Source organism: Chrysemys picta, chromosome 1 (genome assembly GCF_011386835.1).
Source record: "Chrysemys picta bellii isolate R12L10 chromosome 1, ASM1138683v2, whole genome shotgun sequence".
NCBI classification, from domain to species: Eukaryota; Metazoa; Chordata; order Testudines; family Emydidae; genus Chrysemys; species Chrysemys picta.
In genome coordinates this window covers 255,259,959-255,286,316 of record NC_088791.1, presented here as the reverse complement: position 1 = coordinate 255,286,316, position 26,358 = coordinate 255,259,959, and the positions used below count along the sequence as shown (strand labels likewise).

The 26,358-nt window shown below is 39.8% G+C and overlaps 2 protein-coding genes and 1 long non-coding RNA gene across 9 annotated transcripts in view; 1 reads left to right on the top strand and 2 right to left on the bottom strand.

Moving 5' to 3' along the window:
* GGACT (gamma-glutamylamine cyclotransferase) overlaps positions 1-2,747 on the bottom strand; it is a 37,723-nt gene extending 34,976 nt beyond the window's left edge. The window contains exon 1 of one of the 2 annotated variants that reach the window (XM_005303882.5): positions 2,607-2,747. The gene's annotated coding sequence lies outside the window, so the exon portion shown is untranslated. The remainder of the gene's footprint in view (positions 1-2,606) is intronic. The other variant, XM_065592393.1, reaches the window with a different exon arrangement.
* Positions 2,662-25,873, top strand: LOC112059013 (uncharacterized). Its single transcript, XR_002888214.3, has 4 exons — positions 2,662-2,799; positions 6,839-6,903; positions 16,689-16,811; positions 25,735-25,873. It is a non-coding gene; the product is annotated as an uncharacterized LOC112059013 (long non-coding RNA).
* The window catches only part of TMTC4 (transmembrane O-mannosyltransferase targeting cadherins 4), a 75,987-nt gene continuing 57,034 nt past the window's right edge, over positions 7,406-26,358 (bottom strand). For 3 of the 6 annotated variants that reach the window (XM_065592360.1, XM_042843636.2, XM_065592377.1), the window contains 7 exons: positions 18,651-18,730; positions 18,340-18,447; positions 18,102-18,243; positions 17,174-17,288; positions 16,213-16,325; positions 11,674-11,743; positions 10,642-11,152 (listed from right to left, as the gene is read on the bottom strand). In XM_065592360.1, coding sequence (XP_065448432.1) covers positions 11,001-11,152; positions 11,674-11,743; positions 16,213-16,325; positions 17,174-17,288; positions 18,102-18,243; positions 18,340-18,447; positions 18,651-18,730 — 780 coding nt within the window. In that variant the 3' untranslated portion in view covers positions 10,642-11,000. Of the gene's footprint in view, positions 11,153-11,673; positions 11,744-16,212; positions 16,326-17,173; positions 17,289-18,101; positions 18,244-18,339; positions 18,448-18,650; positions 18,731-26,358 lie in introns of all 6 variants that reach the window. The other 3 variants (XM_005303881.5, XM_042843637.2, XM_042843635.2) reach the window with 2 other exon arrangements.

Genomic DNA, 26,358 nt, shown 5'->3' with positions numbered 1-26,358 from the left:
ACAGGGCAGTTGGTTGAGAGATTCATCCAGTTCCAGCTTTTAGCAGTTGGAGGTTTAGGGGCACCAAGAGCATGGGATTGCATCCTGACCCCATGTTGGCTAATAGCCATTGACAGACCTATCCCTCATGAACTTATCTAATTATTTTTTGAATCCAGTTATACTTTTGGCCTTCACAACATTCCCTGGCAATGAGTTCCACAGGTTGACCATGCATTTTCTGGAGTAGTGCTTCTTTATGTTTGTTTTAAACCTGCTGCCTACAGTAGAACCGCAGAGTCACGAACTGACCAATCAATCACACACCTCATTTAGAACCAGAAGTATGCAATCAGGTAGTAGCAGAGAACAACAACAACAACAAAAAAGGCAAATCTAGTACTGTGTTAAACATAAACTACTAAAAAAATAAAGGGAAAGCAGCATTTTTCTTCTGCATTGTACAGTTTCAAAGCTGTATTAAGTCACTGTTCAGTTGTAAGCTTTTGAAAGAACCACCATAACATTTTGTTCAGAGTTACGAACAATCTCCATTCCCAAGGTGCTCATAACTCTGAGGCACCACTGTTTTAATTTAATTGGACAACCCCTGGTTCCTGTGTTATGTGAAGGGGTAAACAACACTTCATTATCCACTTTTTCCACATGATTTAGACTCTACTGTTTTTACATACAGTTACTATGTTCTCCAATGTGCATTACTTTGCATTTATCAACACTGAATTTTATCTGCCATTTCTTGCCCATTCACCCAATTTTGAGAGATCCCTTTTTAACTCTTTGCAGTCAGCTTTGGACTTAACTATCTTGAGTAACTATGTATGGTCTGCAAACTTTGCCACCTCACCGTTTACTAGTTTTTTCCAGATCATTTATGAGTATGTTGAATAGCACCAGACCCAGTATAGATCCTTGGGGGACCCTGATATTTAGCTCTCCCCATTGTGAAAACTGACCACTTATTCTTACCCTTTGTCTCCTATCTTTTAACTAATTACTGATCCATAAGAGGACCTTCCCTCTTATAACCATGACTGACTACTTTGCTTAAGAGCCTTTAGTGAGGGACCTTGTCAAAAGGCTTTCTGAAAGTCCACATACACTGTATCACCCTTGTCAACATGCTTGTGGACATCAAAGAATTCTAATTGACTGGTGAGACATGATTTCCCTTTACAAAAGCTGTGTTGACTCTTCCCCAACATATTGTTTTCACCTATGTGTCTGATAAATCTGTTCTTTACTAGTTTCAACTAATCTACCTGATACCGAAGTTGGCAATTACATGCCAGTAAGCCTAAAACCAACTCTGGAGCCTTAAAAAAAAAAAAAAGTTGGCATAATATTAGCTATCCGCCTGAAAAGTTGAGAACCATGAAGGAAATGCTCAGATTTAAGGATATTAAGGGAGTCCAACAATTTATAGGGATAGCCAACTATCTCCAGGTTCTGTCCACACCTATCAGAAGCCTGTGACCCTTCAGATAATTAAAACACAATGATTCAGCATGGGAATGGTCAGAGACCCCAAAACATGTGTTTGAAAAATGTAAAGAAAATCATAAGTGAAGCACCAGTTCTAAAGTACCACAGCCTTGAGGAACAGCTAGAGTTACAGTGTGATAGCTCACAAGGAGAAAGAGGAGCAGCACATTAGTGCTGCAAAGCCAGCATCCCATAGCATTTGCTAGTACAGCCATGATAGACACAGAAAGGAAATATACTCAAATAGAAGATGAGCTGTTGGCTTAATAATTCCATCAGTTGACCTCTGGGCTCTAAGTGGGCATGCAGTCTAGTCCCAAACCATTAGAATACATTGTGAAGAAGCCACTGGTGAGTGCATCCATATGACTAGACCACGTGTTGCTGAAACTCCAGCTCTGTAAGAAGAGGATGCGACACTGCCCAGAAAAGTCACTACTGGTGCCAGATACACTGAGCAGGGCATATCTTCCAGAGTACAACACAAATGGCTCTGCATAACAGGAATTAGAGTCTGTGAACATACTTTTGCATCTCTGACGGGAGGCTCCAGTCAACTCAACAAAGCACGGAACAGGACAGAGGTTACAGGCATTGAAAGAGTTCATACTCCTGATTGCAAGAGCCACAGGAGGTTACCTCCCATTACCAGGTGAGGGATGAGCTGTGAGTGCAAGCCAGAATTTTGTTTGAAGGGGACCAAGCAGATCTAATTGCCAATATCAAGAGTTGGATACACCGGGATAAAGAGGCATGTGACGAGCCAGGCTGTGCATCTAATGGCCTGGAGAAAGATCAGAAGAGAAAAGACCTTTCCACTTTTAATGACAGGAAGTGCATGGTTACAGTAGCTTACTACTTTAATTTCTGGGAGATGGTCTATCTAGAGGACACTCAGGCACGGAGCCGCCCAGCCCCGCAGTACACGAAGGGGGGCAGCGCGGGTATGGGCTTCCGCCTGCCAAAACGCTTTGGTTACAAAGCAGCACGTGACCCCTTAGGCTCTGGCACATGACGTCTTTGAGCCAATCATTTCCGTCCTGGCGGCTCGCTCGCTTGGGGAGGTTAACTTGGGGCTTTTTAACGGTGTCAACGGGCCCACGCGCCCCGCTAGCACTCACCCGCCAGCCTGGCTGCCTGCGACGCTTCTTCCCTGCGCGGAACGTCCCTCCGCCCGGCTGCTGCCCGGCTCCGTGGGCTGCTTCCGGGTTTAGCTCAACTCTCGGGGCGGGGCCTGGGTGAGCTCTGGCCCCACCCCTACGGCTGCGGAGAACCCGGAGCGTGCACGGAGGGAGGAGCCGGACGGCGGCACAGGTAGGGGGCGGAGCCAGGAGAAACGCCCCTACTCCCGCCTCCCCAGAGAGTGCGCGCGCAGCTGCGTGCTGGGCCAGGGCCATGTGACGCCACGGTGGGCGGGGCTGATGCTAAAGCACCGTCTCTGGGCCGCTCAGGGCTCCGCCCCTGCATGCAGCCTGTGAGTCAGAGCGCGCGCCCCGCGTGTGTCTGCACGTGGCTCTGCCCTGCAGCCGCCCAACAGCAGAGCATCTCGGAGGTGCGGCCCGGGGCGGTGGCCAGACCGCTTGCGATGCCGCATCTGCTGCTCTGCTCCCCTTGGCCCACGCACCCGCCCGCTGCTCTGAGCCTGGCTGGCTCCTCCTGGCTGAAGCATCGTCTCCACCTAGCGCTGCCCCACGTGCGAAAAAAGAGCGAAACGAGCTTCCAGGCGGAATAAAGAGGAAAGTTCCTTCTTACACAAAAACACCTGCAGCGGCCCAGTGACCTCCAAGGGCTCCCAAAGCGTGACTAGATCCTAAAGGGAGACAGGAGCAGAAACAGGCTAGATTGAAGCCCTTCCTGCATCTATGGCCCCGGGGAGTTCTCCCCCCGTACAGCCCACAAGCGCCTGAACCCACCTGCCAGACCATGTTCCCTTTTAGCTCCTAGGCCAGCTGGTCTGTTTGGGAAGTAGCTGCCAAAAACTGCAGGAGAGCAAGCACACACAGTTTTCCAAGGGCTTTAGTAATGTGACAGCCCCACGTTCAGGATCTGTACTGTTAGAGGGAAATTTTGATCAAGTCAAACTTTATTTTGATGGGTTCAGTTCCCCAAGAGCAGTACCTGAGTTGGTTCTGGAGCAAGGGAGAAAACAGCTATGCCAGCCAGTCCTCTTCCCATCCCCACCAGGCAACATAGGCCCAGCCTCCCCTGGCAACAATGCTGTGAAGTAACCTTTTTGACACCCCCCCCCCCCAACCTTTTCCTAGCAAGCAGCTGTCTCCCTGCACTGTTTCAGCAGTAGCCTAACACTCTAATTTACCAGCATTCATTTCTGCAGAAAAGCCCATAGGGCTGCAGCCTAAAAGATCAAGATTTCAAATGTAGGTAACCACTGGCAGCAGCAGCTGCTTTTGTAAGGGTTTAGATGTAACTGAGCATGCCTATGTGATCTGGTCCCTAAGACAAGATAGGGGGATACCTAGTTGGAGAATCCAGCTGGAGTTTAGGCATGAGTTACATGCCAAGCTGCCAAGTGTTGTGAGGATTTAGGCAGTTGCATGCATGCCTGCCCACCAAAACGCAGACACCTCAGGGACTTTAGTGGTGGAAATTGAGGTTCCTATAAGTTTAAGCAGCAGCTGAATTCAGGCTTGTGAATGTTAGTGGTGCCTAAATCCCCCTTGTGAATTCTAACCAAACTGAATTAACAATGGTTGGGAAGAGGATGGAGTACCGGTGGATAGTGTTATATAATTATTTTTAAAGTTGGAACCAACATGCTGGTCATGACCCTACCTCGTTTGTTTGCTGCACCTTCCCCTCAAACCCCAGGGGTGATTGTTCTGCCCTTTTTTTTAGGCCCCTTTCAATCTTAGTGAGACTACTCACAATGATAAAAATTAATGGAGTGTAAATGTTTGCAGGATCAGGGCTTTAAATTGTAAGCACACCAGGTCAGGGACGATATCTTCCTATATCATATTTCTCTATAGTGCCTATCACATTTTGGTTACTGCTATAAAATAAACACACCGTGTATTTAATTACAAACAAAAATAAAACCTCAGTAACATGATAGCAAAAAATGCAGATTTATTACTGGGCTTTATTACAAATATGTTTGCTTCTTTCTTGGTTGAAACTTTGTAAGTTGGAATAGCTATTTGCAACTCAGATCATTAACAGTACATCAAGAAAGGAGTTCAGATATCAGCATCAAATTCAAAGCCACAGATTTCAAATTTCTTGGGACCAGATTTCTACAAAAACCCATAATTTAATAAGCCTTGAATCATTTCTAATATATCATACACTGACACATACCAAACACCCATGCCACAACACAGCAATGCATTTTTCTAACAGTACAATCCGTCCTCCAGTACATGACCATGCAGCTACAGGTATCTGCATCTTTAAAAGTAGCAGGTGTACAGTACTTAACCTTTATGCTATAGCAATGTGATTTGTGTTCTCACTTTCATTCCTAGTGGATTAGGGTATTTCATATTACAAAAGATTTGTTAATAGAGGGCACATTTAAGAGACTCATCTAAAGGACTCTGAAAATACCAGTACTGCTTACTCACTGAAAATGACAATCATGTTAGAATCAGCAGACATTGTAGCTATACTTGTTGGAAATCTGCTATGCACAAAGGAACCAACATCTAAATAAAATATTTAGATGTTTTTAATTCAAACATTTTATTCTTTTAGCAATATGCTACAATTTAGAGCTTGGAATTCCAAAAGACAGGGTTTTAAAACTAACAAAAAAAAAAAATCAAGAGCTTTACAGTTATTTGCTTGGATTACTTTTAAACTAGTTGTAAGAATGGACATAATGAAATAAATAAATGACAACTTTACCAAAATACAACATGATCATATATAACCTAGCAATAGGCAAAACTAGTTCAGAAAATAAACGGTCCTAGTCTGAACTTGTGATTCTTTTGGGTAGCCAAACCTTTGTATTAACAGTAACCCCCCCACTCCCCCAAAAAAACCACAACCCCAAACTTTGATTTATTTCTTCCTTCACTTGTCTTTTACAGTCTCATTCCCTCATCCAGTTACTGTTGCCACCTGACCTCCCCAATGTACCTGTTGCTCATATTACATTCAGCCTGAGTTCAAGACTTTTAGGATTCTTGATGCAAGGGACACACACGATAAGGATGTGTACCCATAAAGATAAAACACCAGGAGTTTCAGGAAGCCAGACCTCAGGGGACTAGTTGAAGAGGACAGGAAGAGGAGTGAAGTCTGAAGAAACTTTAACCAGTAGGGGATTTCCTTGGAAGGAAAGAAAGAAAGAACAATAGGGTGACCAGACAGCAAGGGTGAAAAATCAGGATGGGGGTGGGGGGTAATTGGCACCCATATAAGACCAAGGCCCAAATATCAGGACTGTCCCTATAAAATCAGGACATCTGCACATGAAGATGGAAAATGACTTCATATCGTAGGCATAGTTTGCTGTGTGGGATGCTTTGATATGATTCAAATTCTTCTGAGATTCTTAAATTGTTATAATGAATTGTAGGAACTATATGTATCCTAAGAGAAAGCCTGATGTAGCATGGAGAGAATATGTACACAAAGCAATTAATTTGGCTAGTCTTTTTTATATTAAATAAGGAGGTTTTCATCCTTAGATCACAACTACTTTTACAGAGGTGCCTAACAAATATCGTTGGCTCCAATTTTACAGATGCATACGGTATAGCTGGGAGACAGTAAAGCCAACATTTTCAAAAGTTGAGTGCCTCAATTTCACATATCCAAACAGACACCTAGGGCTTGATCTTCAGATATACTAAAACTGACAATTGCAGTTAAAATCAACAGGAACAGCAAGTGCTCAGCACATCCCGATAGCCAGACCCTAAGTATGACAAGCTGGACACTCGAAAATTGAGGCTCCCAAAGTTAGTGGATGCTTTAAAATGTTTCCATGAGTAAGTCAAAATTACAGTGATTAACAGTAGCAGTTGAGTACAGACCTTATTCCTAATCTTGTGGTTTATTCACTGGAGCATGCTGCCTACCTTTGTTCTTTCTTTGTAATTTTGTTTAAACGAGTGAACAGTGACCAAGCACTTGTGACCTCACAGTCTATTGCCATGGAAATTAATACAATGTCACGAATATAGCTTTATGACTTCACTGCATAATCAAATAGTAAAGGATTGGTCAGATGGCAAGGAGAAATTAGCAATGGTAATATTTGATATTCGATCAATTAGCAATGGTGGCAAGAAAAAATTATTAAAAAAACAAATGGGTCTTAGCTTATAAAATCTTCCTGTGAAACCCCTCTCTCTTTCTCTTTTTTTTTCTCTTGCAGGCAATATTTTCTATACTGACTCAGGAGTTAGTTATCAGGTGTGGAAAATTAAACATTTTAAAAAGGTAAGTTCATAAATATTTTAATAGGCCTAATATATTGAATGAGTTGCATTACCAAGTTGTTTGAGAGGATAAAGTGGAAGATATGGGATTAGCTATTCTGTTTAGTGTTCTTGAAAGATTTATGGGGTATTTTATATAAACAGAATCTTGTCCATTAGTTCTTCAGAAGCCAGTTGAGCTCTGACATTATACTCTGCTATAAGTGTATTGTTGCTATTAAGTTCATATAAGTGATTACCTTTCATTTTTATTGAGCTAAATAATTATAAATTAAAACACTGAAGACCAATAAAAAAGTTAAGTGATATTAAATAGCTTGAAAATAAATCAAGAAGAGATCATAGGGTTGGTAACTAGAAGAGTAAATCAACATTTTCAAATACAGTACAAAATAGGAGGTCCAATCCATCTGAAACTCAGAGTAGGAGGACAAGTCAGCATCCCCAGACAAGTGCGTGTAATGGGTTTGCTGCATAATGAAATGCAGAGATTCCATGCCTTAAGTATAATAGTGATCTATTGGATTAATCCAAAACTAACAGTACATGCCAATAAGGATGATCATACATGTGAACTGCATGACAAGAATAATAATTTAGAACTCAATTACATCAGACATTGTGAATAAACAAATTGGCTTGTTTTTGTGAAGTCATTTCTTTTGTCTGCTAGAAACTAGTTTCCATAGCAAAATCCATTTTTTTTTTGTCTAGAGGCTATTTAACACAATACCTTCTACATTTGATGCATATTAGGCTGAACTGTAGGACAGAATATAAAAATCTATAAAAACTTGCCACTTGTATTTTAGTTCCAAATGTGGCACTCTTTTCCAAGCAAAATAACATTTAAAAAGTAGAGTACTGTAGATGTAAAACATTTCCGTGGTATTCAGAAGGGCAAGATCATGTAATATTCTGTACTATGGCAGACATTTGCCTTACATTTTAAACAGTTTCATATTAATGTGAGTGGTATATTAAGAATATACCAGAACTGCCTGTACAATATTATCACACAAGTTAGGAAAGCTGCAAATATTGCATGAATCAATTTCTTCCTATGGAAAAAAAATATAGAATGCAGAAACATGGAGAGAGAAGAGGTCAAATCTCTCAATTCTCACATCCAATAGACTGTTCTTCCGCTTTTTTTAAAAAGATAAACAAATATTTATGGAAGCAGCAAGTTTGTTGATCTATGTAAATACCAGCACACAAATAGCATTTGACTCCCTCCTCTATGTTGCTAATTAAAAGTTTAAAGTAGGGCTGTCAAGCGATTAAAAAATGAATCGCACTGTTAAACAATAATAAAATATATCAAAAAATATTGAAATAAATGGTTTTCTATATTTTCAAACATATTGAATTCAATAGAATATATTTCAATTTCAACAGAATACAAATTGTACAGTGCTCACTTTATAGTTATTTTTATTACAATATTTGCACTGTAAAAAACAAAAGAAATAGTATTTTTCAATTCACTTAATACAAGCACTATAGTGCAATCTCTATCATGAAAGTCGAACTTACAAATGTAGAATTATGTGCAAAAGAAACTGCGTTCAAAAACAAAACAATGTAAAACTTTGGAGCCTACAAGTCCACTCAGTCCTACTTCAGCCAAAACACTCAGACAGACAAGTTTGGTTACAATTTGCAGGAGATAATGCTACCTGCTTCTTTTTTACAATGTCACCTGAAAGCGAGAACAGTCATTTGCATGGCACTTGCTGGCATTGCAAGGTATTTACGTGCCAGATGTGCTAAAGAGTCATATATCCCTTCATGCTTCAACCACCATTCCAGAGGACATGTGTCCATGCTGATGGCGGGTTCTGCTCGATAATGATCCAAAGCAGTGCAGACCGACGCACGTTCATTTTCATCATCTGAGTCAGATGCCACCAGCAGAAGGTTGATTTTCTTTTTTGGTGGTTCGGGTTCTGTAGTTTCCGCATCTGAGTGTGGCTCTTTTAAGACTTCTGAAAGCATGTTCCGCACCTCATCCCTCTCAGATTTTGGACAGCACTTCAGATCCTTAAACCTTGGGTCCAGTGCTGTAGCTATTTTTAGAAATCTCACATTGGTACCTTCTTTGCATTTTGTCAAATCTGCTGTGAAAGTGTTTTTAAAACAAACATGTGCTGGGTCATCATCCGAGACTGCTATAACATGAAATATATGGCAGAATGCAGGTAAAACCGAACAGGAGACATACAATTCTCCCCCAAGGAGTTCAGTCACAAATTTAATTAACACATTTTTTTTTAAACAAACATCATCAGCATGGAAGCATGTCCTCTGGAATGGTGGCCGAAGCATAAAGGGGTATACGAATGTTTAGCATATCTGGCACGTAAATACCTTGCAATGCCAGCAAGTGCCATGCGAATGACTGTTCTCGCTTTCAGGTGACATTGTAAATAAGAAGCAGGCAGCATTATCTCCCGTAAATGTAAACAAACTTGTTTGTCTTAGTGATTGGCTGAAGAAGAAGTAGGACAGAGTGGACTGGTAGGCTATAAAGTTTTACATTGTTTTGTTTTTGAGTGCAGTTATGTAACAAAAAAAATCTTTCACGACAAAGATTGCACTGCAATACGTGTATAAGGTGAATTGAAAAATACTATTTCTTTTGTTTATCATTTTATAGTGCAAATATTTGTAATCAAAATAAAGTGAGCACTGTATACTTTGTATTCTGTGCTGTAATAGAAAATCAATATATTTGAAAATGAAGAAAAACATCCACAAATATTTAATACATTTCAATTGGTATTCTATTGTTTAACAGAGCGATTAATCACAATTTTTTTTGTTAATCGCGTGAGTTAACGGCGATTAATCGACAACCCTAGTTTAAAGTGCAGCATACTCCAAAAGTGGTGCTGTACAAACGTCTCAGTCATTTCCATATAATATTTTCTCAGTTTATCAATTAAAAGATTTTTTTCCCCCTAATTGCCACTTCAGGAAATTCACCCTGAGTTCCGAAAGCGAATCTGGATTTTTTCTGGTTCATGTGCCAGTAGCAAAGGAGTCTGCAGGTCAGTTTCTGTGTGGCTTTGTGCTTGGTTCATCCCTGATGCAGGGACTCCAAGTTGCAACTTCCTGAACCAGTGGGAGTTGCGATGCCCAAGGAGATAAGGATTAACCCGTGGCATAGGGTAGACTGTGTTTGCCCCACCATCCTGCCACAAGGATTGAGACAACTTTAACGGCTGCTTGGGGAATGGTTCTAGGGGAGTCCTGCCAGCAGAGACTGATTGGAAAAGGCCGCATCAGTGCACCTCCTGTACCATGGCCACACTCACTCCTTGGCCAGTGCTGCCCACTTGTACCACTACATTGTTCTGGGAAGACTTTCTGTCCCTGGGGTCCTTCCACCCTAAAATACCTTGACCGAGTACACCATCACATGTGGCCGATAACCCTATGCTTGTCAAATTATGGCTTCATTTACACCTTTGCCAACCCCATTGCCTTCAACGGGTTTGCACAGGCACAAATAAAGTCAGAATTTGGACCTACAATTGTAATGATTAATCATTCCGTTGATGTGCTATATAGACTTTAATCCACTTCACTCTCTGAAGTAAATATCTATGACTCCGCATATGTGTAAGGGATCACATTTTCAAGTAGGAAAGTGCCATTTCTTCCAAGTCACTTTCTCCATTTTAGTATTCTATACTGATGCTAAAAGTCAGATGAAGGAGTCAACTGCATATGAAAATAAACTCTGCTATTTACTTATAGTGTTGTGAAGTACAGTTTTGAAACTCCACCCTACATTAATTTCACATACCCATGTCAGTGTATTTAATGGGCTTTAAAAACAGTTCAAGATTTCAAAAAACAAAACCAGAAAAGATAACATTTTTTTAGCTGAAATTTTAGAATCTACAGTTGAGTCAACTGAAAAAAAGATACATTTCCAATGTAAGACCAAATCAAGCATTTGAGTGTGCTTTAGTGGTGCTGTAATTATTATTTTTAAAACTCTGTGACTGAATCCCTTACATGGTTAAAAGTAGCCCTGTAACATTAAAAGGTACGCAGCATGCACTGACAGCCTAGAAAGAAACATCAGACATTGCCTTTCTTTTGCAATTGTTCCAGTTTTCTTTTTAAGAGGCTGTAGTTTTCCTTGGTCCCGGGTGCAGCAGGGTCAAGCTTCAGAGAGACTTCATAGTGTTTCTTGGCTAAGTCAAGATTTCCCCAGCGATGGTAAAGCACAGCTGAAACAGCAATGAGGAGTTTTCATTAGCAATATTGTTGAATAACGTGCAATCTTGCCAATCACTTGGAAAACAACATTAAAGCATTTGTTTCCAATAAAGGTTTTTTTGGCTGGTTAGTGGCACAGTAGTAGTTTGTTCTTCTGCCAGCTGCAGGAGCAAAGCTTGGGAAAAGAACCAGCCATGGAATTATGGAGGAATGAAATATGTTGTAGCCATAAATTACTGTATTTATATGAGCTCATAAAGGTTTACAAGCATAGCTCAAATGAACCAATTTGCAGCCACCGAAGTTCTGCCGTCTCTGGACTACTACGTGCAACCTATCTGATCTATCATACCATGTGACAGCTTTTAGTTTTTGATGCCCCATTTCCTTGATGGCTTTCTAGAAATTAGTCATAATAGAAATCCACCCAGCAGGAACAGTCTCAAAACTTCTTTTTATAAACAGTGAACATAAGGGAACTAACAGTGCATTTGATAAAAGTTTACACTTGAGGAGTTAGAAAGGTTCTTACCCAAATTACCATGATAACTGGCTGCATTTGGATTGGCTTTAATTGCCTTGAGGAACAAAGCTTCAGATTCCTGAATAATTTGGAAGAAGATGTCAACAGTATAGGTTACTCTTGTAGTACACAAAATGCAAAGTGCACCAAAGCACCACAAAGACTTCACAAATTGTATTCGAGTTGTAGCCATATTTTCTCATCTATACAATATATTACCTCCTCACAATGTTATATATAACATGGTCTAAACTTGTTGCTCTCTGGTGGCTGCAGCCTCCACTAAATATAAACTACACTAATACTTACTACACAAGCACCAACATATCACAAGCTTCTGCTATTGTAGCAGGCAACTAGAGGTACCCACTATGATTAAGTTTGTAAAGCAGTGTACATTTTAATCAAATTTTCAAATATTCCTAATGTTTCCAAGTGTTCACCTTTTAGGTAGAAGTTTTCCCTGCTTGTTATTGGCCCAATATTCTATTTTGTATTGTTTTTAAGTTTTAAGCAAAAGCTTTTGCCTTTAAGTTACATTCTTCCCATTGTTATAAAAATTAACCACTTTTTAAATTTTATTAAAACAGACTTACAGTAAACACATCTGAAGCGGAGGTCTGAATATAATCCACATTGAGGAACAGTACCTCTACTTTAAAATATAAAAACTACAAATTACTGGAAAAAAATCTCTACATCTACAAGTGTCCTCTGAATATTCCCACTTGTGGGATGTGTCCTTAGCATTGTTGATGTTTGGGAACTTTTAGAAAAGCAAAGGCCTCTCATGACCTCTCACCAAATGTTCAGAGCCAAGATTATAAGAATCTGGTCAGTTTCTTAACCACTTCAAGTTTTGTCTTCCCAAAGCTAGCCGCCAGTGCAGAGACCTTTGCTCTGTGCCCAGAGAATCCTTCTTGTTAAAAATCATCATGTTAAAAAAAATAAAGTTAAGTTTAGATATTTTAGAAAGGTAATTTTAGGTAGTTTCTGTGCTGCTGTATATTTTAGATTCTTGGACAGTCTCCAGCTGAGTTCCCAGGCAAAAGACTTAAGAGACAAAAGGCCAGCTATAAGTGGTATGTTTCATGTTCCTTGAGTCTGTGGGTGTAGATAGTCTGCATACACAGACGTGCTAGCTCCGCTCAAGTTGGAGCATTCAAAATAGCAGCATAGCTGCTGCAGCACGGGCAGTAGTTTGGGAAAGCTGCAAGAGTATAATCCCGCCCAATCCTCTAGGTATATATTTGGCAGCTAGCCCAAGGCACCATCTGTGCCACCTCAGCCACACTGCTATTTTTAGGTGCTAGTTCGAGCAGAGCTAGCATGTATGTTTAAGTCTACCCACTCTGGGAATTGCACCTTCCAGCTGTTGTGTAGGCATACCCTAATGCACAGTTACTGTCCAATGCACCTCAGGAAAGGCCACTACTTCCTAGAAGATTGTCTGGTGTACAAGGCTGTTACATCTTAGGTCCAAAAACCAAATACAGGCTGTCCTGTGAGAAAAGTTTTATAAACCACTGCCATGAAGGCCTACTCTATCCTTACATGGGAACAAGCTACTGAACCATGCATCTGAATTCTTTAAAGTGGGGAAAACAGGCCTTTGGTGGCAGGATTGGCATCTCCATCTGTCTCCAAGTTCATTGCACATACACACACAGCAAAATCCTCCAAACAAACTTGCCCTAACAGCAGGAGCAGGAAAAAAGTAAAAAAGATTAATAAAGTCACACTTCTCACAATGTTGGAATCTCTCCGCAATCTTTGCTGTATTATCCAATATGCTGGAAATTCTAAGATTATAGCTTAAAAAGTTGACTTCTACTTTTTCCATTGTGAAGATACAGCCATCAAAGTGCACAGATGTGTTGCTGCCCAGTTAACCCAGTCTTTCAATAAATTGTCACCAGCCACACAGTAGGAGCAGCAAACATAGGAACTCATTCCTCCTCTACCCAAGTATTATAGAGTACAGTTATTGTGCATGGTGTTCTCCAGAAAACTTAATAAAACACGTTTGCAGCTGACTCCCATTACCATATGCCTTCTGGCACATACTTATTGAAAAGATTTTATTGCCATTGCTTTGCTCAGCAGTTAGTAGAAGAGCATCAGATGATTAAAGGCAATTTGAAGACTATCCCATTGCATTAAATAAACATTTCAGTACACTGGGCAATATTTCAGTTGGTCTGGACAGCCAAATCTTTAAATTAAGTGTTGTCAGGATATTTGCAGCACTGTTTGTAGCAAAAGCTTTGAAAAAAGCATGCTGCATATTCCATCTGCTGCCAGAGTTGCAGCACAAAACGAGTTTGTTTTTACCTCAAATATGGAGACACGTTGACTTAGCCAATGGGGCTAACATCTTGTATCTCTTGAACAAAAACACTGTGGCTATACATATAATATACGCATACTTTCAAAGCGTTAGAGATGGCTTCCAAGATCTGTGGTTGCTTTGTCCATTTCAAAAAGGGAGTATATTTAAGGAAGGAAATTAATTTGCTAAAACCAGATCTCAGTTAAGAATTTCCATCTTTTGTATGCTTAGGAGTTACATTTCTGTAACAATAAGTCATCCGTTTTGGAAAAATGCATAGTGAATTTGAAACTACAGGGAACATTGCTGCAGTCATATTGAAAGAAAACCTAGCTTTCAAGCTGGCAAGACATTTCCAAATCAATAGAATGCTTCAAAAGGAATATGGATTGAAAAAAATATGCTTAGTGTGCTTCAAGGGCAGAACTGACACTTTAGCAACCCTTATGCAGACACATTATTTATGAGATTATCTATCCATTAAGTACTGGAAGCCATATCATCATTCAATCTTTCTCCCGAACACAAATTTCACTCAACTTGTCTAGGCACTTGACACGTTCTAATCTTGAATCTTTTTCCTAGAAGATATCTCTGAGATACAGCCCTTTCTCTCTATCCTTATAGCTAGAACTCTTGCCCAAGCTCTCATAATCTCCCATGTAACCTACTGCTCCCTAGCTTTCCTGATGCCTACATTCTTCCCCTCCAGTCCATAGAAAAGGTAGCTGCTAAGACCATTCCCTTCCCTGTTGAACAAACCACATCAGTCCCTTCTTTGAATCCCTCCACTTGCTCTCCCCTGCTACACCACACCAAGTTCCAGTTGCCTGTTAGTGCCTTTTAAGGCCCTGCATAACTCCACACTTCCCCACTGATCATACTGAGCTTCTCATCACATTTTCCCCCACTACCATTTTCTGGTTCCTTCCACTCCACTAATGGTGACAATCTCAGAGCCCCATTTTCTCCCACAACCATCTCTTGTAATTTCTTCCATACTACCCCCCTGCAAATAGGATGACTTTCCTGAGCTGGTCATCAAAGCACCTCCCCTCTTCTCTTTTAAGTCCTCTCTGAAGGCACATTTCTCCTGTGACAACTACAGCAAACTTGATAGCTTAGATACATGGCTAGGTTTCACCATCCTGAAAAAGGGCAAGAAAATGGAGATAAATATCACCTGACACTGTAATCGGTGAAAAAAATATATTTCTATCCTGAAAGGTGTAGAGGTCATAAATGCTTCTCATTCAAGATGTACTCAGGATGTTACTTCAGTGCTATATTATTGCTACAAATCAAAGGATTTTAGTGGAGCAAACATTGTTTATATGAGAAATCCAAAAAGCTTCCCAGATTATTCATCTCTTCCTGTCACTTACATATCAGATGATGAGGATAAACACAGAGGCAGTGAGGACAACTACATTTATTCACAGTAGGTGGCTTATTCTCAGTCAGTGATTCCACAAAATAAGACCAACTTTTGGCTCATTAACAAGCAAACATAACTCAAACCCTTCGTGACACATATGTAGAGCTGTGTGCCACTGCTGATCCAAAAACACTCCACAGATACATGAGCTGACTTTGATAGCTTGCTCCTAAACTACCCATTACAAAAAATGAGACCAAACGGAACAGTTAATTGCATTTTTTTTCCTTGCTGCCCTTCCATTATGTCGTCTCCTGTTAATGTGTGTTTTATTTCTCGTTCATGCTGTAGCAATGGTGACAATTACTGATGAGAATATTTAATCAAGAGACTGATTCTTGTTACATGCGGCAGTCAATTCCTTTCAGAAACAAATGTCTAACACTTACCATATAAATTGTGTTTACCTCCTTATTTGCAGATGTTTTCTTTATGTCCAAGTACAAGGACTGGTTGGTTCTTTCAGTCCTGTCCTATCTACAGGACTAAATACATTATCTGGCTCTATTTTTCAAAATATAGACCACAGTGATTGGATGCCCCAAAGTATTTCCAGATTTATTCTCATGACACAATGGATGCTAAGGAATTATCATCTCTATTTTACATGTGGGAAACTGAGGCACGGAGAGATTAAGTTTCTTGCCCAATGTCTCACAGGAGTTCTGTGGCACAGTGGGACACTGAACCCCAATCTGTTGAGTCACAGTCCAGTGCCTTCCTCCCACACATTTCACTTTTAAATGCAAACATTCAGATCACTTCCCCCTTTACATACCTTATATTTCTGTGATTTTCCCAGTACATTTGCCAAAGAAAACATAAGAGAATGATCATTAGGTATCAGTTCCAGGGCCTCTCTTCCAACTGCTTCAGCTTGTGCTAAATTCCCTGGGAGTGCATATCGTGACAAAGGAGAGAAGGGAAAGAAAAACAGAGAGAGAACTTTTAACATAGATAATATTTTAGATACTTTCCACACTGTGAGCATATGTATACTGTATTATAAATAAGGCTACAATTCTGTCACAGAGGTCACAGATTCCGTGACTTTCTGGAACCTCTGGGACTTCTTCAGGGGCATAACTGAAGTAGCTGCCATTCCCGTGGAGCCTGCCTATGTTAATGCGCGCTAGCTACCTAGAGCACACCAGCATACAGAGCAGTTAGAGCGCAACACGCAGCCTGTGGCTTGGGCGGTGAATCCAGCACCCCAAACTCCACTGACAATTGCAGTGATTTGCTTCCTATCAGACCCTCACTGCACAGGCTGTGGGAGAAGAAGAGGAGCAGCGGGAGAGGGAACGTGACAGAGGAGGGAGAAAAGGAAGAGTATCATCATCTTGGGAAGGAGGTCCACACCTGGAACTGACCAAGGTAATTATGGGCCCTAGGTGGCATAAGAGGGCAGCTTTCCTAGTGCCGATTCTCCCTTTCTCCCTGTTTGGGCGTGGGAGTCAGGAACATAATGGGGGGGGGGCAGGCCCCCATCTTGGCCACAGACAGGAAGGGGTGAGGGAGAGATCTCTATTTTTCTAGGGAGTGAGGAGAGAGAGGTTCTGGTTTCTTTGGGGTGAGGGGAGCAGGGGAGAGAGAGGTCTAGGCATCCTCCTTTTTTTTCATAACATCCCTAAAAGTCTCAGACCCAGGTTGGCATTTTTGCTATCCCTCTATCTATAGCTTCAAGGTTTATACAAACTGTTATGTAAGTAACCATCAAAACCATTAATATACTGTACCTGTATTATCAAGCAATATAATCATGTTGTTCCAAGCCAAACTATGCTCTGGTTTCAGAACTGTAGCATTCCTCCATGCATTCAATGCATCTATGTGGCGATTCAAATCTGCATACTGAAAGTAAGGCAATCCACAGTAATTACATCCTGCTTTGCTTTTGTAATACAGTTCATGCTAAAGATGGTACAGAGATACTCATTTGTCTTGTTCAGTGTTCCCCATGTTCTTTTCAGAAAAGAAACTAAAACATGTATGTAGTATCAGAATACTATCCCATTCAGCAGACAAGGATGCATTAAAGAGGGTATAAAGTGTTTAAGAGTGGTGGTATTTTTAAAGCTTTAGAGATAATCTCTTTTTATGAAAAATTCATATTTTCCTTTTGCTCTTCTGGTATGATTTGTGTATGGTTTTTAGATATACATGTGCCTAGAGGAAAAGGATGGGCATATACATGTATTTTTTTTTAAATCTAAATAAAACATTGAGACCAATCTGCATTGACCTTTTTTTTTTTTCTTTTTGGTATAGCTCTGTTACGCAACAGGTTGTTGACGCATACTCATTTTTTTAGAGCTGAAGCCAAGATTTTGAAAAGTGACTAGTAATTATCTCCTGGAGGAAAAGGTAGTTTTGTGAAGCATAGAAGCTAGATTTTTGCCCAATATATTTGTATTTGTATGTTTTTATATGAAAAAGTAATGACAAACTCAGGAAGCATGCCTCTTTTGTAGATGAGGGAGAGGTAGATTGGGGATTGACAAGAAATGGTCTTAAAAACGTGAGATCACCCCCAATCTACACTCAAGCAAATTTGAGTTATTGTCAGTGTTGAGCGATAAAGCAGAATTTACACTGAAAATCCAGCTATCACAATTTAAATCACTTTTTAATCATATGCCACAATGTCATACAAAAAACACTTACCAACCGTCCTAAATTGTAGTAACAATCTGGGTATTTTTTCCTGTGTTTAATTGCAGTCCAGTAGCTTTGTTCTGCCTCTTCAAACCTTCTTAAACTATTCTGTACTATTCCTAGATTCATCCATGCAGCAGCAAAATCAGGCCTAGGCAAAAATTTTAATACACGTTTTAGCATTTGGAATATAAGATCCGATTGTACTGTTTGTGGTGCAACAATGCTTGCCATTCTTTTAACATACTGTATTTGCACAGCTAAGGACAGCAGCCCCTCTGCTTCCTGGAGCTCATTTCTTTCTTTCAAGATATTTCCAAGGTTGTTCATGGCATGTACATATTTGGGGTTCAACCTAGAATCGAAGAGAAATTTATTACTCGTAAGGAAACAAGGTACTGTAGTCATTCCCTTTCCTTTCAGCTGGATATTAGTTATGTGACACTGCAACATTTTGCAGCTGAAATCCCAAAGTCCTCAACATTTTCTCAGTCTTACTGTGCCTGAGAAATTAAAGAACTTTTAGGATAGCTTAGTGAAATAATAAATTGAAAATACCTTACAGCTTCCCTGTAGTATTTGATTGCTGCTGTTTGGTTGCCTTTATCAGCCAAGTTTTTGCCAACATTGTAGTGCACCTGAAAATACAAATAAAAAATGTATCCAAATGTTCCAGACAGTCAGATATATTGTGGGACCAAGTTGCTAAAGTTTCTGGCTACAAAATCAGTATTCATTTATTTCAGTGCTGAACCTTTTCATAGCTACTTTACTTTTTTCACACCTTTAAGACTTCTTTCCCCCACGCTAGCAGTCAGGGGTGGGAAAGGTTCCAGCTGGTTCCTGAGATATGGACTATCATGAAGAGGGCCCAAAAGAATCTGAGGAAGAAATGGACAAGTTGGGATCAGGGTCGGCCCGTCCATATAGGCGAACTAGGCGATCGCCTAGGGTGCCAAGTTAAATGGGGCGCCAAATTCGAGGGAAAAAAAATAAAAAAAATGGAATCAAAATGAAAGATGAAAAAATACAAATAAAATAATGAAGATGTCATTATTTCAATTCCCATGCGCATATGGAGGGAATATGAATTATAATTCATTTCTCTACACTTCTGAGAATGTATTAATATGTCAAATCTTTTATTTACTGCAAAAAAAATATTTTAGCAATTTTTTTTTCAATTTGTGACGTAGGGTCAAGATGACCCACTCTGCAATTTTGATAAGCAATAACTCAGCCACAATGAAACATCCACCAGCGACAAGAGCTGCAATGCTAGTGACACCTAACTCGAATATACATCAAGGTCGAATAGCCGGAAATTCATATAGAGCGGAGATATCACGAGTTGATACATGTCAAACGGTCATTTTAACACATGTCGCTGGTAGATGTTAAGAATCGAACGAATACTGTGGAAAATTGTGTTGCTTGGTGCCAAAAAATAAAGAATAATGTCTTTCAGCATTAGGGTGACCAGATGTCCCAATTTTATAGGGACAGTCCCGATATTTGGGCTTTTTCTTATATAGGCTCCTATTACCTCCCACCCCCGTCCCGATTTTTCACACTTGCTGTCTGGTCGCCCTATTCAGCATTATAAATCCAAAATGTGAGTATCTTTAAGCGTTATTAAACCTTAGTGTTATTATCAGGCTGCATAATTATGAACTTTTCTTTGTTATAACTGGTTCACATGTAATAAATAAGGTCCATAAAAGAAAAGTAACAGCATTAATGCTTAATAGACTACAAAAGTGATGATGTCACACTCCAAGCGGGTAACTGTGAGGAAGGGGATTACTTTCCAAACAACCGGTGTCAGGTTATAATGTTGAAAAAGGTCATTTTGTTTCCGTGTAAACACTGTAACTAACTGTTTTAATAGGTAAGTGACTGAATGTTACTAATTATTGAACCTTTAAGCAGTGAAAAGATGTGTTGGGATGGCTGCAATGTGGTTTAAATTGCCAACCATGTGGTGGGTGTGTCAGCCATCCTTAACGCTATAATGCTTGCAGTCGGGAGCACAGTACATAATATTCAAATACCCATGGCAGAAAGAGGAAAAAGAAAACCCTCAGGAGGTGAGTATCATTAACCAAAGGCTGAGAAGGAAAAGGACCAAGCAAAACAGCAGGGATCCTTCCTGAAATATCTTCTCTTTAATCCAAATAAAGATGGAAGCAGTTCACAACATCGAGATGAAGAAATTTTACTTGGAGAGGAGGTTAGCTCACATCTGCATGGAAGCAGTTAGGATCACCAAGATGAAGGTAGCTCACATCCACAAAAAAGCAGTTTGGAAACTCAAGATGATGGAAACTTACTTCTAAATGAAGGCAACTCACAGCCTCAGACTGATATGGAAGTGGAGAAAATGTATTCACCTTCAAAGACACATGCAGAAATTGAAGTAAATGAAGTAGAAGGAAGAAAGGACAAGGAAGTTACGAACAAGTTACAGTATGGGGACCCAGCTTCATGGCCCAGATGTGATAACAGTGTGCAGCAAATTCTCATGGAACATGAGCCCGAACAAGTTAATGAATTTCCCGAATATGGAAATAAAAGAAAATTCTCTGCTCAGCATTAGAAGAGGAAACTCATTAATGGGGAAGAAATTCATCGAAACTGGTTACAATATTCAGTGTCGAAGGACTCTGTTTTGCTTTTGTGGCAAGATGTTTAGAAATCAAGCAACTGGTACATCACTTACTGAAAATGGTTCAAAGGACTGGAAAAAAATATCTTCAATTCTCTCTTCATATGAAAGTAGTACAGAACATTTGGAATGCTTTCAAAATTGGAAAGAACTTGAATTACAATTGAAAAAAGGAAAAAACTATCGAAGAAAATGTGTGAGATCAAGGAAAAAGAAGAATATTGGCAATAAATATTAGAACATCTGATTGCTTTAGTGAGATTTCTCAGTGGGCAAAATTTAGCATTCTGTGGCCGGGGTAGAAATGAAAAATTATACAGTCCAGGTAATGGAAACTTTTTAAAATTTGTTGAATACCTAGCTTTGTTTGATCCAGTCATGAAGGAGCATCTACGCAAAATAACTGATCATGAAACACCGGTTCATTATTTAGGAAAAAATATGCAGAATGAATTGATTCAAATCCTAGCAAATGCCATTAAAAAGAAAATTGTAGAAGCTGCCCATTCTGCAAAATACTTTTCAATAATACTGGACTGTACACCAGATGTGAATAATGTTGAACAAATGACGATCATTCATTTTGTGGATATGGAAAAGTCTGCAGATGAAGATAATGTTGAAGCGTTCATAAAAGAACATTTTTGGGGTTTCATACCACTGAAGGAGACGACTGGAGCATTTATGACAAACTGTTCTACAAGAGCTTGAAACAATGTCATTATCTGTTGAAAACTTATGCAGCCAAGGCTATGATAATGGGAGTAATATGAAGGGTAAAGACAATGGTGTGCAAAGGAGAATGATGGAAATCAGTCCTAGGGCCTTTTTCGTTCCTTACAGTGCGCATTCTCTGAATTTGGTTGTCAATGATGCTGCTAGATGCTGTTTGGAGGCAAGCAGTTTCTTTGACCTGGTGCAACGTGTTTGTGTGTTTTTCCTCAGGCTCAACATGCCGTTGGGAGATTCCGACTTGCCATGTGAATTCTCTAACTGTGAAACCACTTAGACAAGATGGGAGAGTCGCATTGATGCTTTGAAGCCTCTTCACTATGAACTTGGAAACATTTATGATGCCCTAATTGAAATTTCTGATTATACTACCTGTGTATTGGATCATCTGGCAATATGGCACGTTCAGATGCAGAAGCTCTTGCAAATGGCCTTTCCAAGTTCAAATTTGTGACTTCGCTCATTTTGTGGTATAATATCCTTTTTGAGATTAAACTCATTAGTAAGCAGCTTCAGGAAAGAACTTGAACATACATTCTGCCATTCAAAAACTGCAGCAAACTAAAAATATTCTGGAGGAATTCAGAAGTGATGAAGGGTTCAAAAGAACACTGGTATATTCTCTTGAGCTTGCTGAAGAAATAGACTTTCCAACAGAATTTGAACCAGAGCCAGTTCGCATTCGGCAAAAGAAACAGCAGTTTTCGTATGAAGGACGAGAGACACCCATTCAGAACCCAAAACAAAGGTTCAAAGTGAATTTCTACTTCACAGTCCTTGATACTGCTATTCACTCGGTTGACGAAAGATTTCAACAGATGCAGCAGCTAGAGTCAGTATTTGGCTTTCTATAGGATATCTGCAGCTTGCAAAAGAAAACAGCAAAACAGATAACAGATTTTTGTATAAAACTGGAGTGGTCATTGACTCATGAAAATTCAAAAGACACTGATACTACAGATTTGTGTAGTGAGTTTCAGGCTTTTTCAAGATGATTTAAGAAACATTCCACTCCTGAAGAAGTACTGAAGTTTGTTTGTGAAATAAACTCAGACAGTTTTCCAAACATTTTTGTAGCTCTACGCATTCTTTTAACTTTGCCAGTTTCCGTAGCTAGTGGGGAACGTAGCTTCTCAAAGTTAAAATTGATAAAAACATATCTGCATTCAACAGTGGTGCAAGAGAGACTTGTCGGACTTGCCACAATGTCAATAGAGCATGAAATAGCTAGAAAACTGGATCTAAAAGAACTAGTGACTGAATTTTAAGAACTTAAAGCAAGAAAAGTCATGTTTTAGGAGCACAGAGTGTGTTATTTATTCGGAGTGTTTTGTAAATACAGGTTAAAGTTCATTGAAGAGTTTTCTTATTTCTTTCTATATTGGATGTGGTGGTAATGGCAGTTAAAGCAGGATAGCGTAATGGATGATTTTGGATTTGTAATAAAAATTATAATTTACATTTTTAATGCATTTTTATTTGAAATTGGACTGAAATATCATCTAGCTGTCGTGTACAACTCTGAAAATTTAATGTCTCTACTTTGTCTGATCTCAGAAACATTGATTGGGCAGACGGACGGACAGACAAACCGAATAATTAAGCTTCTGTTTAAAAAAAAAAAAACGCTTAAAAAAACATTAAAAGGGAAAAAGGGGCAAAATGTTTCCCCGTTTACCAAAAACCTCAGCCTGGATCTGCCCTTGGGGTTTGGGGATGCCGACTGCATGGTTCGCCTAGGGTGCCAGTTGCTGCAGCTAGTCTAGGGCTCCCCCTGGTTGGGATACTTATACCAGCTATGATTAGCAAGTTTCTTTGCTTCCTGATACTGCAATGAAGTCACATTACTTTCTGTGAGCTTATCCCTTTTAGGATGGGGGAAATAGAGGTACATTAATGGGAAGCTATTTTCCAGCCAGATTAACCACTAGATTGCACCATGTAGGCATAGCCCATTTCAAAGTGCAGCAAGGCTCACACACACAGAGACATTGATGAAGTGCAGCTTACTTCTTCCATGTAGCCAGCCAGTCAGCTCTACTGGCCATTGCACAAGAGACACATGGGCCAGCTTCCTGGCCACCCTTGTGTCTTCCGAGGGGATTAAGAACAGAGTAATACCTGCCTTCCACTGCGCACAAGAGATGCAATTCCGCTTGGTTTGCTACTCAAGGGGAGCTCCTGATACTGTTCCCTACCCACTGTGCACCTGGGTGAAGACCGGGGGTGGGAGGGAATCTATCCTTTAATAATTAGACAGACTATAATTTTAAATTCTGCCTTGAGAAACAAAACTGCCTTCAATGGGAATATGCACGCTTGCTCCAGAAGAGCACTTTTGTTTCCTGTTTAAACATTTATGGGCTGATGTACCATTTTGTTGTCAAATCAGTATTAAAAGCAAGATGTTAACTGGAAATGACCTATTATATTATGCCCACACACTCCTTTACCAGTCTTAACAGGTAATCATTTTATATTAATAGTGCTAAGAGAAAAATTCCTTACAGCTGTGTAACAGCACAGTGCTCTCTAAGAGCTGGGTGATTGGAAAGGTGTAATCTAAAATGCACTGTAGTATTTTAGAGATACTGTACGGTAGACCCTCAGCTGATATAAGCCAGCATGGCTCCACTGAAGCTAATGGAGCTACCCCAATTTATACTAACCAAGATCTGATCCTGCATAGTTGTCTTTGCATAATATACCAGTGGGATTAGGAAATCAATACAAACAATTATCAAGCAGGCAACGTAACCGAATACTGTTCTACAGTAGATTGATACGCATTGCTTGAAACACAGTGCTCAAGAAACGATGTTATTCCCCTACACAAAAGCAACGTTTTTGTTCAACCGATTCCTCGTTTCTTCAGCTATGGGCAGTAAAAGTGGGAATATGACAATTTTTTTTTTTTTTTTTTAAACTCACTCATCCTTCAGTTGGAATACTGGTTATATGGTACACTACATTTTATTCCCTCTTCAACAAAGTAATGTCTGCTCATGAGTACAACCATTTTTCAGTTGTGAAAGAAAATCAATGATCAAATCTGATATTAAAGGGGACACTTTATTTATATTCTAAATAAACATAAGAATAGCCATACTGGGTCAGACCAAAGGTCCATCTAGCCCAGTATCCTATCTTCCAACAATGGCCAATGCCAGGTGCCCCAGAGGGAATGAACAGAACAGGTAATCATCAAGTGATCCATTCCCTATCGGCCATTCCCAGCTTCTGGCAAACAGAGGCTAGGGAAACCATCCCTGGCCATCCTGGCTAATAGCCATTGATGGACCTATCCTCCATGAATTTATCTAGTTCTTTTTTGAACCTTGTTATAGTCTTGGCCTTCACAACATCCTCTGGCAAGGAGTTCCACAGGTTGACTGTGCGTTGTGTGGGGGAAAAAATACTCCTTTTGTTTTAAACCTGCTGCCTATTAATTTCATTTGGTGACCCCTAGTTCTTGTGTTATGAGGCGTAAATAACACTTCCTTATTTACTTTCTCCACACCAGTCATGATTTTAAAGACCTCTATCATATCCCCCATTAGTCATCTTATTTCCAAAGTCCCAGTCTTAATTTCTCCTCATATGGCAGCCGTTTCATACCCCTAATCATTTTTGTTGCGCTTTTCTGAACCTTTTCCAATTCTAATATATCTTTTTTGAGATGGGACGATCACATCTGTATGCAGTATTCAAGATGTGGGCATAACATGGATTTATATAGAGGCAATATGATATTTTCTGTCTTATGAATCCCTTTCTTAATGATTCCCAACATTCTGTTTGCATTTTTCACTGCCGCTGCACATTGAGTGGATGTTGTCAGAGAACTATCCCCAATGACTCCAAGATCTCTTTCTTGAGTGGTAACAGCTAATTTAGACCCCATCATTTTATACGTATAGTTGGGATTATGTTTTCCAATGTGCATTACTTTGCATTTATCAACACTGAATTTCATCTGCCACTTTGTTGCCCAGTCACACAGTTTTGAGAGATCCTTTTGTAGCTCTTTGCAGTCTGCCTGGGACTTAACTAGCTTGAGTAGTTTTGTATCATCTGCAAATTTTGCTACCTCCCTTCTTTACCCCTTTTTCCAGATCATTTATGAATATGTTGAATCGGACTGGTCCCAGTACAGACCCTTGGGGGACACCACTATTTACCTCTCCCATTCTGAAAACTGACCATTTATTCCTATCTTTTGTTTCCTATCTTTTTTACCAGTTACCGATCCATGAGAGGACCGTCCCTCTTATCCCATGACTGCTTACTTTGCTTAAGAGCCCTCGTCAAAGGCTTTCTGAAAATCTAAATACACTATATCCCGTGGATCCCCTTTGTCCACATGCATGTTGATACCCTCAAAGAATTCTAGTAGATTGGTGAGTCATGATTTTCCTTTACCAAAACCATGTTGACTCTTCCCCAACAAATTAGGTTCATCTAGGTGTCTGAATTTTGTTCTTTACTGTAGTTTCATAAAGTCTGTGATGCTTTCCCTTTCTACAAGGTTGTTTTCAACCACCCTGTAAACAAATATGAATACAATTGAAATAAGAGTACAAGATTTTAGGGTCAAAGATGAATTTCCAGTGTCACACTGTGGCCAAAATGCATAAATTGGAATCTCCAGTAGGATTAGAGAGGTTATTTTACTTCTGTATTTGGCACTTGGGCAACTGCTGCCAGAATATTGTGTCCAGTTCCAGTGTCCAGAATTCAAGAAGGATGTTGATAAATTGAAGAGGGTTCAGAGAAGAGCCATGAGAATGATTAAGGGATTAGAAAACCTGCCTTACAGTGATTGAGCTCTTTGAGTCTATCTGTTTAGCTTAACAAAGACAGTTA